Below are 14,960 nucleotides of genomic sequence, written 5' to 3'. Positions count from 1 at the left end.
ATGTAGTTACAGAATATTTTCATCATCCCAAAAAGAAACCCCGTGCCCATTAGCAGTCACTTCCCATTTCCTGCCAACCCCCCAATCCTAGGCAACTGCTCATCTTTCTGAATATATGGATTTGCCTATTTGAGACATTTCATGGAATCCTGCAACATGTGGTCTTTTACAACTGGATTTTTTCACCTACATGATTTTTCTCAAGGCTCACGCAAGTTGTAGCATGTATCAGCACTTCGTTCCTTTATGTTGCGGAGTAATTTTCTATTCTGTACGTACATCACATTTTGTGTGTCCATCAGTCAGTTGATGGGGATTTGGATTGTTTCCACTTTTTGACTATTGTGAATAATGTTGCTATGCACACTTGTGTACGGGATTTTGTATAGACACATGTTTTCATTAACCATAGTGATTTTAATGTCTATCTCCTTGATTCCTAATTGAAGTTGAGCCTCTTGCCGTGTGTGTGTGTGTGTGTGTGTATGTGTGTGTGTGTGTGTTTGATGTTTGATATTCCTTTAAGAAATATCTGATCCAGTTTTTTGCCTCCCTTTTCTCTGGGGATGTCTGTCTTATAAGCACAGATCTAGGGGCATTCTTCATTGGAACATGCCTTGCATGTATATTCTCCCAACTTGTGCCCATTTAACTCTCCAGTGGTGCCTTTTTATGAATGGAAATTCTTAATTTCAGGTAATCAAACTTGTCCCTCTTCTATGGTCAGAGGTTTTACCTCATTCTTTCCCTTGAGGTCATGAACATATTCTCTTCCAAAAGCTTTATGGTTTTGGATTTTATAATTGTGAATTTCAAACTTCAGAAAATCATAGAAGTAAGACTTGGCAGTGGGGAATGGGATGCCCATTTTGATCTGTCCTTCTTGCTGTGAAGTTGAAGCAGCTAATCACGTTCCATACACACCAAGATAGTTTTTCAGAAAAGCTTCTTTCTATCTTGCAGGTTAAAATTGCATACATTAACTTCCTGAATCACTGCTATGTGGACACAGAGGTGGAAATGAAGGAGATTTACACCAGCAATCACATGTGGAAACTGTTTGAGAATTTCCTTGTAGACATCTGCAGGGTAAGGCTTTTGGAACTAAGGAGGCAGAGTTGGAGAGTGAGAGAGGTGTGTGTGTGTGTGTGTGTATGTGTATGTGTGTGTAACATCTTCATGCCCACATGAAGAAAACAGCTGCATCATTTCTACTCTAATTCGTGGCATGAAGAGGCACTTGTGACTCTTTTCTCATGTCTCATTTCTTCCTTTTTTTTTTTCCCTTTGAGATGGAGTCTTGCTCTGTCACCTAGGATGGAGTGCAGTGGCACAATCTCAGTTCACTGCAACCTCTGCCTCCTGGGCTCAAGCAATTCTCCTGCCTCAGCCTCCCGAGTAGCTGGGATTACAAGCACCTGCCACCATGCCTGGCTAATTTTTGTGTTTTTAGTAGAAACAGGGTTTTACCATGTTGACCAGGCTGGTCTCGAACTCCTGACCTCAAATGATCTGCCCACCTCAGCCTCCCAAAGTGCTGGGATTACAAGCGTGAGCCACCACACCTGGCCATTCTTCCTACCTTTTGCTCTTAGCCACGAATGGATATTATTTATCAAGCTTCAGGGAAGAGAGGTTATTTCTGGTTTTCATGTCACCCCTGTGGATTGGTTGGTGAGTGATAACTTGGGCATATTAAAATTCAATTTCTAAGGATTTATCTTCCTTGGTAATATGTCTGTGCTTGAAGGGCACTTCCCTGAGCTTGAGCATTTGTCTCCTGCAATCTGGTCTTGAGGATTCTGCAAAACTCTTCACCTTCCATTTATTGCTTTCCTGGCTCAGCCTCAAGAGTGGCCTTCAAGATACTTGATTTGGTTTTGCACTGAGCTTAATATTCATGCTAAAGCCACAAGACTGCCACATAGCAAAGCATACGACAGATTGAATATGAGTTTTGTGATGGTGGATTTGGGGGAGTGGGGTAGATTAAAAGATTATTTAGAAGATAATTGTCAGATACATCCCAATTTCAGAAACATTGTGATGTTAAGGTGCATTATAGAATCCTAGAATGTGGTATTTTCTGCTTGACTGTATGATTGCTAGTATGAGACAAGGAGCCTGTAAGAACTTATTTTCCTTCTGGATGAGAACCCTATTTAGTAATATTTGGTCAGGTGTTGGTTTCACAGACATGTTTTTTAAAAAATCTCAAACTCCTCCTAGTTTTTTAATCCCATTAGCCTAGGGATTTTGGCTTGGAATGGCAGGCCTGCTTTATTTCTTTAAACCAGTGCTCTGAAATTTTCTGTAAAGGACCAGATAGTAAATATGTTCAGCTTTGTGGGCCATTCATCTCTTTCATGACTACTCAGTTCTGCCCTTCTAGCGTGAAAGTAGTCATGGCAAGCGGGTTTGGCTGTGTTCCAATAAAACTTTATAAAGATAATTACTGGCCCTTATTTTGCCGATCTTTTCATTAAATTACTTAGAAATGCTGTAAAATCAGTTGTTAATTTCATTCTTTGAATATGTTCTCAGACTGTCTAGTTTTAAGGTCAGAACGTGAGAGTCTCTTAAGAACACTTGATTTTTATGTCCTTCATTCTTTTCAGTATAAGCAATTTTATATCTTAAATTATAAAACTTGATTTTTTAAAAAATGTGCTAACCGTCTCCATGGCAAATCTTATTCTAGGCGGCAGACTTAAGTAGAGTATGGGTGAAACTGAAGGTGTCTCCTCACCCCAAAACATGTATAGTCAGCTATTCTGAAATATGGCTTGCTATTTTGAACAATGTTGTGTATTGGTAAGATTTTAATTGAATGGAAGATTGTTGTAGGATTGGAGCATGGTTAGGCCAGGCGTAGTGGCTCACACCTGTAATCCCAGTACTTTGGGAGGCCTAGGTGGGCAGATCCCTTGAGTCCAGGAGTTCGAGACTAGCCTGGCCAACGTGGTGAAACCCTATATCTACTAAAAAAAACACAAAAATTAGCTGGGCATGGTGGCGGGCACCTCTAATCCCAGCTACTTGGGAGGCTGAGGCACGAGAATCGCTTGAACCTGGGAAATGAAGGCTGCAGTGAGCCAAGATCACGCCACTGTACTCCATCCTGGGTGACAGAGTGAGACTCTGTCTCAAAAAAAATAAAATAAAATAAAAAAGGATTGGAGACGGTCAGGTCCATAGGACCTCAGTAACGTATTTGACTGTCTTGATTATTTGGATAAGGAAACCATGGTCTAGACCAGAGGAATGGATTACTCAGGAGAGCAGTTTTCTTTTATGGGAAATTTAAGACACCTGTAGTGACTGTGCTTCTTACTGCCCTTCAGGGTTTTGGATTTTCCAGACACGTAGGAAGTTGCAAGTGGTGGCCTTGTTGGTCTCATACCCATTTTAATGTTTGTGATTTTGCTTCATGTTGTCTGAGCTGATCTGCTTTTCTTCTTTTCATGATTTATATTTTATTATTGTGATTCCTTAAGGGGAGAAATATTGGCCAGCAGGCCTTTCCCTTTCATTTGTTAAAAGTAACCCACAGGAGGGAGTCACAGATTTCTTAATGTTTGATGTAGGTTTTGGTGTCATGCTTAACATACCCACTTGTCTTCCAGGCCTGTAACAACACTAGTGACAGGAAACATGCAGACTCCATTTTGGAGAAGTACGTCACCGAAATCGTCATGAGTATTGTTACTACTTTCTTCAGCTCTCCCTTCTCAGACCAGAGTACTACTTTGCAGGTAATAAATACCAATGTCAAGCAGAATGTTCATGATACACCTTTGGCAGTTGGGCAAGATGTGAATTTGGGGGTGAGCAACTATAAATGAACTGGTCTACAAAGCATTAATAAAAGATACATTTCTCTTGGTGGAAGGTAGCTTTGATGGGATTTCTTGGCTAAAGAAGTACCTGGGGATATTTTCTTGTACTGGATGGTTCTGTTAATTGTTGATTTTAAAATCAACAATCTCCTTAAAATCTTTTCTGCTTTTTTTTTTTTTATTTTGGTCCTTCAGTCTTCTCCTTCCCTGCCCTCCAATTCTAGAGATAACATTTATAAAACATCTAGCACAGTGCCTAACACAGAGTAGGTGCTTAATAAATGGTAGCCTGTGCTATTTCTGTTAGACTATAAGCTACATGAGGACAAAGTTATGCCTTATGTGCATGATCATCTCATATACTAGTCTATCCCTTGTACCTGGCATTGTGACTGGCAACAAGTTGCTAATTTATTGAACAAATGAATAAATGAGACTCAGGAGAGCAGTAGAGATCAGAGATAAACATGTACTGGTTGAAGCCTTAGCTAGGAAAATGAAGTGGTAAATGAAAAGGGACCTGGAGAGGACACAAATAATGGATGATGGGATGTGAAAGAGGCAGAGGAAGGTCAGGAGTTTTCATGCAGGCAGGGTGTGATTTGGGAGTCTGTGGGACCTCAGGAATGAAGAAAGGGGAGGATTTTAGGAAAAAAGCAGATGATGAGCCATCATGTCCTTTTGCTCTTCCAAGAGGTTGAGTGAGCTGATGTCACCTGTATTAGTCCATTTTCACACTGCTGATAAAGACATACCCAAGACTAGGCAATTTACAAAAGAAAGAGGTTTAGTGGACTCACAGTTCCATGTGGCTGGGGAGGCCTCACAGTCATGGTAGACGGTGAAGGGTATGTCCACATGGCAGCAGACTAGAGAAGAGAACTTGTGCAGGGAAACTCTGCTTTATAAAACCATCAGATCTTGCAAGACTCATTCACTATCACGAGAACAGCATGGGAAAGACCCACCCCATGATTCAGTTACCTCCCACCAGGTCCCTCCCACAACATGTGGAAATTGTAGGAGCTACAATTCAAGATGAAATTTGGGTAGGGACACAGTCAAACCATATCCCACCTGATTGCCCATTGCATTTGGATAGTTAGTAGGCAGCTACTCTTATCCATTTAATCATCTTTTGTACACCGAGGTGTCAAATAGGAGCAGAGCAGGTGTTCCAGGAATAGGGTTCGGTGGAGTTATTTTAGTCTAGGGATACTTCTTTCTTTGAGCTGGGTTACTGGGTTCCCATCCCAAATCCAGCACTTACTGGCTAATAGGGCAGGTAATAATGCCACTGCTTACTTCACAGGGTGATAGTGAAGGCTAAATGAGATATGTATAAAGTGCTTAGCACAGAGCTTGGCATGTAGGAAGTGCTTGGGGTAAACGACCATTCTCATTGGGCCCTTTGAGTTAGCTTCAGAGCTAACGAGCAGCCACAAAACTCGGACTAAATTCTAGGTTCCCCCAGCCAGTTTGCCAGGCTCCCTCTGCTCCTGTCCTCTATTAGGAACACAGCTTACTATCTTAGGTGGCTGCAGGGAGTAGGACAGAAAGAAGGCAATGAGATTCTGGCTCCCAGGTGAACTTCATGGAAAGAACATGGAGGTTTGCCATCAGAGGGACCCTTGCAGTTCACTTCCTGCTTTGCCATCACTTCTCTTTTCTTTTGGATAATTTCTTTTATTTTTGCTGGGTCTTTGTTTTTCATGTGTGACGGGAAGGTAATTCCAAGTCACCGAATTATTCACTGAGGCCTGAACGAGATCATACGTGAAATGTCTCACACATAGTTTGCCCTTAATAAATGAAAGTTATCTGAACCATGTTTATCAGGGAGGTTCTGAATTTTTAATTAATCTATTTTATTTTCTTATAATAGACTTCCTTTTTCCCCTGACACTTTGTTTTCTTTCATCTCAGAGATCTCTTTTGGGGTTTTCAATACTTTTTTCTTTACTATATTAACTTCCACTGTTTTTAGAGGGGCTATGCAAGTTGTCTCCTCTCAAATGAAAGACCAGTTGAATAGTGCAGCATACGCGGCTATCTATCTTTGCCTTGCTGGTCCAAAGCTACCCTTTGAATGGAGACCAAAACTATAATTTTTTCATGTACTCAGAAAGTCAGTGTCAAATTGATTCAGTGGATGTTTGAGTACTCTTACTTTAAAATGAGTACAAATTTATACCTTTGTGGAAAGGAATAAATCTTCTCATGAAGATAACTTCTGAATACATCAATAACTTCTTAATACTCATCATAATAAATGAATATTTATAAAGAGTAACCATCTGAATTCTCTTTATGTCGTTGAAGACCTTGCCAGAAATAAAGAAGTAGCATTCTAGGTGAGATTCACTTATCAGTTTGTTTTTGCTGATTTAAAATATGGGTTCTACTCAATAGATATAATGTCTGGAAGGAACTTTGGGGTCCATCTGCCTCAATCCACTTATTTTATACATTGGATGAAGCTGGAGCTCAGAGAGGTGAAGTAATTTTGCTTAAAGTCATGCAGCTGCTTGGTAACTGGATAAGAATACCAGTCTTTGAATTGTGGATCCATTGCTCCTTCTTGTGCTCAAACTTAGTTAAAATAGCATCAAGTTAATGCATTGCCCTAAAATGCTTCTGAATTGCTCTCCCTTGGCTAGGTAACTTCTGGAATTTAGCTCTTATCCAGGCATCTCCTCTCACACTTGCCTCAGGGTCCATTAACAACAATGTCTATCTCGGGTCTGGGGTCTTGTGGTTCAAGACAATGTCTATCTCTGATCAGATCATCAGTAGTCTATAAATAAAAGTCTGTTATTCACATTGCCTCTTTCGGCTTCTTGCAGACTCGCCAGCCTGTCTTTGTGCAACTGCTGCAAGGAGTGTTCAGAGTTTACCACTGCAACTGGTTAATGCCAAGCCAAAAAGCCTCCGTGGAGAGCTGTATTCGGGTGCTGTCTGATGTAGGTAAGATACCAAGTCAGTTTGGATATACGTGATGAAAATGAATTGTCTGACAGTGGTAAGGCTGCCATTTATTGAGCACTCATTACAACTCTTCTAAAGTTACACAGACAGGAAGTTTCAGAGTCAGACCTGGAACCAAAGTCTTCTTGATTGCTGGGCTTCTTTTTTTTATCTACCAAGCCAGCATTTCCCAAAGGAAGAGCCAGTGAGTCCTAAGGCAGATAGGCCTCGAAGAACAAGCTTCCGTGGTTGTTAGGCAATTCTTGGCAAGTCACAATACACACAGCTTTTTCAAGGCCCTGGGAAGTCCCTCATTCAAGAAACTAATTTGTTTAATCCAGCAAATGTACTTGACCATATGGAAACTTTTTCCTGGAAAGCACCTGTCACATCCTAAGGAACACCCTTTCTCAGAAATGGTGCACTGCTCCCTTCTTCCCCTTGAGGAGAAATGATTCTCCATTTCCTCTGTGACTCCCCTCCTGTACCACCACTCATAGGCAGCCTTTGAAAGGAAGTTGGGAAAATTTCTTTTTCCTTCATCCTGACTTTATCGGATTCCATGACTTGACCCATTCCCCACCCCCTATTAATGCTGTGCAAAGAGGTAAGCTTCTTGTCTGAAGTTAAGAAGAGAGTCCTCCAGGCAGGTAACAAGAAGAGCAAAACAGGTGTAGTTCTTAGTACTATTTAGTGGCTGTCCAGCAAGTGTCAATTGTGTAGGTAAGATATCAAGTCAGTTTGGATATACCTTGGGAGATATGTATAATCTATATTAGGACCTGTTGCCTAATTTCAGTAGTCTCTGGCCCAGTTCTTTTACTCTCATGTGGTGGGTGTTGATGTCTTTTTATTATTGGTGTGGCAGTATTTTGCAGTCATAAATTAGGTTTTGGAAAATATATACATGACAGGTTCGTTGGGTTGTATCTTAGAAACAGGGCCCTGCAAGGGAATTCCCAGATAATCCTATACTTTTTCCATACACGATTATCTATCATAAAGAATGTACTTGGTGAACTAACGTGAAAGTAGAAAGCCAAATACCACACATTCTCACTTAAAAGTGGGAGCTAAATATTGGGTCCACATGGATGTAAAGATGGGGGAATACTAGAGGGGGAAAGGGGAAAAGGGCTGGAAAACTACCTGTTGGGTGCTGGGCGCGGTGGCTTACACCTGTAATCCCAGCACTTTGGGAGACTGAAACAGGCAGATCACCTGAGGTTGGGAGTTCAAGACCAGCCTGACCAACATGGAGAAACCCCGTCTCTACTAAAAATACAAAATTAGCCTGGCATGGTGGCGCATGCCTGTAATCGCAGTTACTCAGGAGGCTGAGGCAGGAGAATTGCTTGAACCTGGGAGGCAGAGGTTGTGGTGAGCTGAGATTACACCACCGGTGGCACTCCAGCCTGGGCAACAAGAGCACGGCTCTGTCTCAAAAAAACAAAACTACCTGTTGGGTACTCTGTGTTCTATCTGGGTGATGGGTTCGATCAGCATTAAGCAATACACCTTTGCAACAAACCTGCATGTGTACCCCCTGATTCTAAGATAAAAGTTGGGGAAAAAAAAAAAAAAGATCTGCTTGTTGAGGCCAAAGGAAATGTGAGAGAAAGTCCTTGTCAGAGGTTAGTTTTTGTTTAATATTTTAGCAAGTGGCTGACTTGACTAGCAGCTCAGTGCTCATTAGAGAGGGGAAATCTTTCCATTTGTCTTGGCGGTGATAAGAAAAAAGACAAGGAGGGTTGATGTCTATGAAATGGTAAGACATGAAAACAGCACTACCCAGAGTCCCCACTCTGTCTTTTGGGGATTGCTTTCTCATGACTGATACCACACCCAGAGTCCACTGTGTTAGTTGTTTAGCTTATGAGTATCCAAGGCGCGGAGTTTCTAGCTGTGATGAGTGTACCCTGTACATCCTGCTTTTTAATTTTTTATTATTTGTATTTTTCCAAATTTCCCACTTTCTGTATTAGACTGTTAGAAAGTTGTTGGCTGGCTTATAGTTTTTTTTCCCCCTAAATTGTGTGTGTGTGTGTGTTTTAAATGGGATTTAAGTAATTGCTTCTCAGATTCCTCTTTCAGGATGTTGGCGTTGTTTTTACAATTAGATACTAGAGTACTTTCTTTGCTTCTAGTGTTTTGAAGCATTGAAGACAGGAAATAGTTCTTTTTTGGACATTTTCCCGTATGGAAAAAAATGATTATTACTCTTAATTATCTTCCTTTTCAAAATCTTTTATTTTGGAATAATTTTAGGTTTATGGGACTGTAGCAAGGGTAATACAGAGAATTCCCACAGACCCCTCACTCTTTGTCACCCATTGTCAGCATCTTATGTTAGCAGGGCACCTTTGTCAAGGCTAGGAAACTGACTCTGATACGGTGCTATTACCTCAACTCCACACTCGATTCAAATTTCACCACTTTTCCCACTGCTGTCCCTTGTCACACCCTTTTTCTGTTCCAGGATTTGGTCCAGGCACTACCTTGCATTTGGTTGTCATGTTTCCCCAGTCTCTTCGGGTCTGTGACCATTTCTCAGCCTTTCCTTATTTCTTATGACTTTGACAGTCTTGACAAGTACTGGTCAGGAGTCCTATAGAGTATCTCCCATCATGGGTTTGACTGATGTTTGTCTCATGCTTAGATTGGAGTTCTCCTTTTTTAAGAGGAAGAGAGAAGCACCTATCCAGAAAAAGGAGTTTATGCCATTGTGAATGCTACCTTTAGGATTATGTTTGGGATAACCCAGCATTTTTGTAGATTGTTGAACAAACCTGAAAAATAGCAAATGATTCATTGGCCAAACGAGTTCCCTGCCTTGATTATTCTTAAAATACACAAACACCTCAGTGACCCTAAGAAGCCATTCATTGAGGAAACCCATTGAACTTTAACGCTGACATGCCCTAGCCTTATGACCTGAGAGTGTTTTAACATTCCTCAGAACTGCTGACCCCCAGAATTCACACTGGGAAACCCTGACCTAAAAGATGGTAAAGTTGACTTGAGCTCCTCAGTCTTTAAGCTCAATACTAGGCAAGCCGGCCCATTCTGGGTGTGAAAAACCTGCCCAATGGTGAATAGGGCATTACGTCCATCTGTAGGGTGTCCCCCATAAAAATTGTAGGCTCATGACTCATCTTTCTCCTGTACAGCCAAGAGCCGGGCTATTGCCATTCCCGTGGACCTGGACAGCCAAGTCAACAACCTCTTTCTCAAGTCCCACAACATTGTGCAGAAAACAGCCATGAACTGGCGGCTCTCGGCCCGCAATGCCGCACGCAGGGACTCTGTTCTGGCAGCTTCCAGAGACTACCGGAATATCATTGAGAGATTGCAGGTAATGCCTGGTGTTGAGAGAAATGATGCTTAGCCTGGCCTCAGGTGACTGCCACACACAGCAGTGTGTTCTTGAGCCAGAGAGCATCTAAACTGGGCCATAGGAAGATGTCAGCGTGGTGAACCAATAGTCAAATGTTGTGTATGTAGGGCCAGGAGTGGGAAGTCACTTAGAAGTAGAAAAGTTCCTGAAAAAGTAATGGTTTTTAAAGGTTACTCCTAGATTTGCAGATTTCTTGGTGAAAAATCGGGACTCTGCTCTTATTAGAAGGAAATATTGAAGTATTACAGAGGATGTTTAGAATAAGAGCATAAATGTTCCATTTTTTCCATCACTCTGGGATTATTTAGCCTCTTGAATCAGCAGGTGAACAAGGGTGGTAATGCTTGAGAGAAGAATTTTACATCAGAATGAGGCAGATGAAAACAAAAGTATTACTTGCAGCTAGATTATAGACCTTTTTTCTTAGTATCTACCAAGACATCTGCTCTTCTTTTATTAAAGGGGAGAGTAGAGAGTATTAGATGTTAAACACTTAACGTTAACATCTTTTTTATACAAGCACCTCAGATGATGCTCTCACAGGTAGTACATAGACCACAGTTTGAGAATCACAGATCCTTTGAATGAGCCCGCAAGCAGTGTTTAAAAGTGTAGTCTCAGGCTAGTGCCTGGGTTAAATTTAAATCCTGGCTCTGCCCCCTAGAAATGGTGTATTCTTGGGCAAGTTACTTGACTTCTCGTTCCTTCAGATTCCTAGTCTGTAAAACAGTGACACCTGCCTCATGGGGTTGGTGTGAGAATTAAAGAGAGTTGATAGTATGTCCCAGTTACCTGTATTTTGTGCAGCAAATCACAACGCTTACTTTATTCTCTTTTGCTCTTCTGGAGGTTGACTCAGAAGGGCTCAGTGAGCTATTTCTTGCTTAGAGTTTTTCATGGGGTTGTAGTCAGATGGTGACTGTGGTTGGACTCATCTTGACACCTTGCTCACTCACATGTTTGGCAGTTGGTGGTTGTCAGGTGGGACGTCAGCTGGAGTTGTTGACTGAAACATCTCCATGTAGCTTGGGCTTCCTGACACCATGGCAGCTAGGTCCCAAGATGAGTGTGTATGGAGAGAGACAAGTGAAAACTTTATTGTTGTTATGACCTAGCTTCAGAAGTCACATAGCGTCAGTTTTACTGTACTCTGTTGGTCAAGGTGGTCTCAAAGGTTCACTCAAGTTCAGGGGGAGGGAATCTAGGCCATCATTCAGTGAGAGGGATGTCAGTGTCATATTGTAAGAAGAATATGCAAGACAGGATATATTGTGGTATAGCCATCTTAGGAAAATACAGCGCACATACAATACATAGAGCAGTGCCTGGCATGTAGTGAGCACTCAGTTGAGGGCTGCTGTTATTATTATTACTCTTATTACTGTTGTTTACTACTGACTGTAGCAGTTACTGAGTCTCTGTATGGTTACACAACCTACTTGAAGACAGATGAATTCATTAAATCATTCATCAGCTCCATGCTAGGCTCTGGGAATACAATGGTCACCAAAACCAGAAATGATGTTATTTGTCTCATAGTATTTCAAGTATTGGAAAGGAAAAAGAGACATTAATTTTAAATATAAAATGGTGAAAGGGACAAGTGGGAAGTGCAGAGAAGTGAGGAGCCCTTGAAAGATTCTGATGAGGAAACTAATTTTGTTTGAGGTTAGGGATGAGGGTCAAGGAAGACCTTGCTGAGGAAAGTAACGTTTGAACCAAGATGAGAAGGAACAGTAGGACCTAAAGAATAAAAGGGAGGGAAACAGCATGTATAAAGACCATTATACAGAAAAGAAGATGAAAATAAAAATATTACTCTATTCCAGCTAGGTTATCCCTTTTTTTCTTAGCATCTACCAAGAGATCTGCTCTCCCTTTGTTAAAACGGAGAGTAGTGAGTATTATTAGATGGGTGTTAAACACTTAAACATGCATCTTAACTTGACCTATGAAGCCCTGCTCTTATGAGCAAAGGAAGGTTAGTGTGGCTGGAGCCAGGAAGCTGGGGAGGCTGGCGGGACTTCTCGGGTCAAGTTAAGAATTTCAGCCTTTATCATAATACAACCAGTTCTTAAATAACAAAGAGAACCAGTTCTTGATTCCTGATTGAGTGCTTCCTGATCCCACTATGCTTTTAGAAAGGGGGAGGGATGTTGTAGACTCCTAACTCCATGAGCACACAGTATTTTCTCACCTGCTCAAATGAAATAAACTATCTGCAATCAAACATGCTGGTTTCTTGTGCTCTTTTTAGATTTATTATGCATATTCTTGGGAAATTAAATGAAACACATAGGTGGGCAATACTGTTCTAAGGACTTGGCCAGTGGCTTAAAGGATTGCATTATCCAATTATTTACTGTCTGAGTTCTTGTGGTTTATGAGATTGCCTAGTACAGCAAAAGTTGTAATAGAAGAAATTCACTCGCAAACTGACCACTTCTATAATTAATCCCCATCTAGACATCCCTCTCACTTAAAGCTAGCATCTTTCCCCTCCCATTGCTTTGCCATCTTTGTTGGTGTCTCCTTGATTGCTGAATGCTATACATTTGACAATACAATGCAAATCAATTGCAATGTAAAGTTCAAACTGTGCAAAAGATGCAGGATTTTATGAAATACATGAACATGATAAGAACAACTTTAATCCCATGGAAATACTGTAGACAAAGATTTGCCAAAGTCAAGATCAGTTAACTATTGAAGATAATATTGACTGGGTGCTTCCAAAAGGGATGCTATGGTGGGGAACTGATAAGATCCTCAGAATTTTCCAAAAATGACCCTTTTTTGACTGTGCTGTGAAAGTCAATATGAACTAAGGGATGTTGCAAAGTACTGTCTTACAGTCTTGTTGGGAAAATTGCCCCACTCAAAATTATTTGATTGATTCATGTATCTTTATGCATCTTAAACCTTATTGAGTGATTACATTCATCACCCAAATTGTGTTAAATCTAAGATTAAATTATCTCCATATAGTTAGTTTTAGTTTCTGGATAAAAGATTTGTTAATTCTTTCTCAATCCCAACTGGGTCCCAATTTAAGCAGCTTTTCCCATGCAAATGTCCTTGGTTAACCAGGCCTTCCTGTATTATCCGACGTGCTGTGTTTGGCCCCTGTCTTAACCAACATACCTCTAGGCAGGTTCCGAGTCACCAAACCATAGAGTAGACTTTAGCATCTTTTGAAGATAATTTCTCATCTGTTTTCTATCATTTGCCTTCAAATGGTGTTTGTTGTGTTGGTTTTGCTGCTCTTTCAACTTCTCTCTGTTTTCCTTTCCTACAGCTATGTGTTTTGCATTTGAAGACCATCATGCTATCAGGGTACATGTATTTAGCATGTTGATACAGCATGTTCATTCATTGGTGTCCTTATGTTTGTATGACTTTTTATTATGTGAATAATTCATGCTCACTGAAAATAGACAACACTGACAAGTATTTCTGTATAGAAGAAAATTAGAATCACCTGTAATCCCACCACCCAGAGAAAACCAGTAGTAATGTTTTAATAATATTTGATGTTTATCCTTTAGCTATTGATGATGTTTATAAAAATAGGATTATTATTGTTTGACCTTTGTTACGCCCGTGTCATAGACATCTTTCCATGTTGTTAAATTGATTTTTTGCATCATATTTTAAGCTATGTGCAATGGTACGTTGAGTAGCATAAGGCCATCTTGAAAGAAGGGGTGGTGGGAAAGTTGACTTGTTTTTACTTTGTTTTCTGCATCAGGGGCTAATGTTTCAGGTAACCATTGGGCAATATCTAATAATTTGAGATGCCAGACGATACTAAAGTTACTCTAACCTAGCCTACCCGTGCATCAGTGTTTTAGAGAAATCAGTGTCCTCACTCTCCTGTGGTCAGTGTCTGCCTTGAGCCATTGACTGAGGCTGTGTTTCCGTTTTAGGACATCGTCTCCGCGCTGGAGGACCGTCTCAGGCCCCTGGTGCAGGCAGAGTTATCTGTGCTCGTGGATGTTCTCCACAGACCCGAGCTGCTTTTCCCAGAGAACACAGATGCCAGAAGGAAATGTGAAAGTGGCGGTTTCATTTGCAAGTAAGCGGCCTCTCTCTCTGGGGTGTTCATTTGCCAGAACCTTGATGACCTCACAAAGCTTTTGTTCCCGAAGAAGGAGACGTTGTCCTGTTTTTTAACTTTGATGAATGCAAGGTCATGTGCTAAAGTCCTGTTCTGACCTCCCCAAAGTAAGTTTGTCTATTAAATCCTGCTTACTGACACTTTTTTGTTTTGTTTTGTTTTGCTTTGTTTTTTGGTGAGAAGTTCTTATTTTAACTGCATGCCCATTCATTCGTTCATTACGGTGCACCCACTGTGTGCTGTGGTACAGACATAAAAAAGCCATGACCCCTCAGCCCTCAGAAATCTCAGACCTATCGTGACCTCATCATCTTTTCCTAACAATTTTTTAATTTCTTAGTTTATGCCTTATGCGTAATCTGTAAGCAACAAGCAGACCCATGGTTAGAAATCTCCATTAGATTTTTGCCTTAAGGCCAGGCACAGTGGCTCGTGCCTGTAATCCCAGCATTTTAGGAGGCGGAGGCTGGTGGATCACCTGAGGTCAGGAGTTCAAGACCAGCCTGGTCAACATGGTGAAACCCCATCTTGACTAAAAATACAAAAATTAGCCAAGCATGGTGGTAGGCTCCTGTAATCCCAGCTACTCTGTGGCTGAGGCAGGGGAATCACTTGAACCCAGGAGGCTGAGGCTACA

The 14,960-nt window shown here is 41.1% G+C and overlaps 1 protein-coding gene across 1 annotated transcript in view; it reads left to right on the top strand.

The window, feature by feature from the left end:
• Nucleotides 1-14,960, top strand: part of ITPR1 (inositol 1,4,5-trisphosphate receptor, type 1) — a 354,179-nt gene that overhangs the window by 200,229 nt on the left and 138,990 nt on the right. Inside the window, exons 33-37 of the mRNA XM_011965454.1 lie at nucleotides 964-1,089; nucleotides 3,627-3,755; nucleotides 6,686-6,806; nucleotides 9,977-10,161; nucleotides 14,133-14,281. Coding sequence (XP_011820844.1) covers nucleotides 964-1,089; nucleotides 3,627-3,755; nucleotides 6,686-6,806; nucleotides 9,977-10,161; nucleotides 14,133-14,281 — 710 coding nt within the window. The remainder of the gene's footprint in view (nucleotides 1-963; nucleotides 1,090-3,626; nucleotides 3,756-6,685; nucleotides 6,807-9,976; nucleotides 10,162-14,132; nucleotides 14,282-14,960) is intronic.

This window comes from Mandrillus leucophaeus, unplaced genomic scaffold, assembly GCF_000951045.1.
Source record: "Mandrillus leucophaeus isolate KB7577 unplaced genomic scaffold, Mleu.le_1.0 Scaffold727, whole genome shotgun sequence".
Lineage (NCBI taxonomy): Eukaryota > Metazoa > Chordata > Mammalia > Primates > Cercopithecidae > Mandrillus > Mandrillus leucophaeus.
Note: the sequence above shows the minus strand (reverse complement) of the source record. Positions and strands in the feature narration are given on the sequence as shown.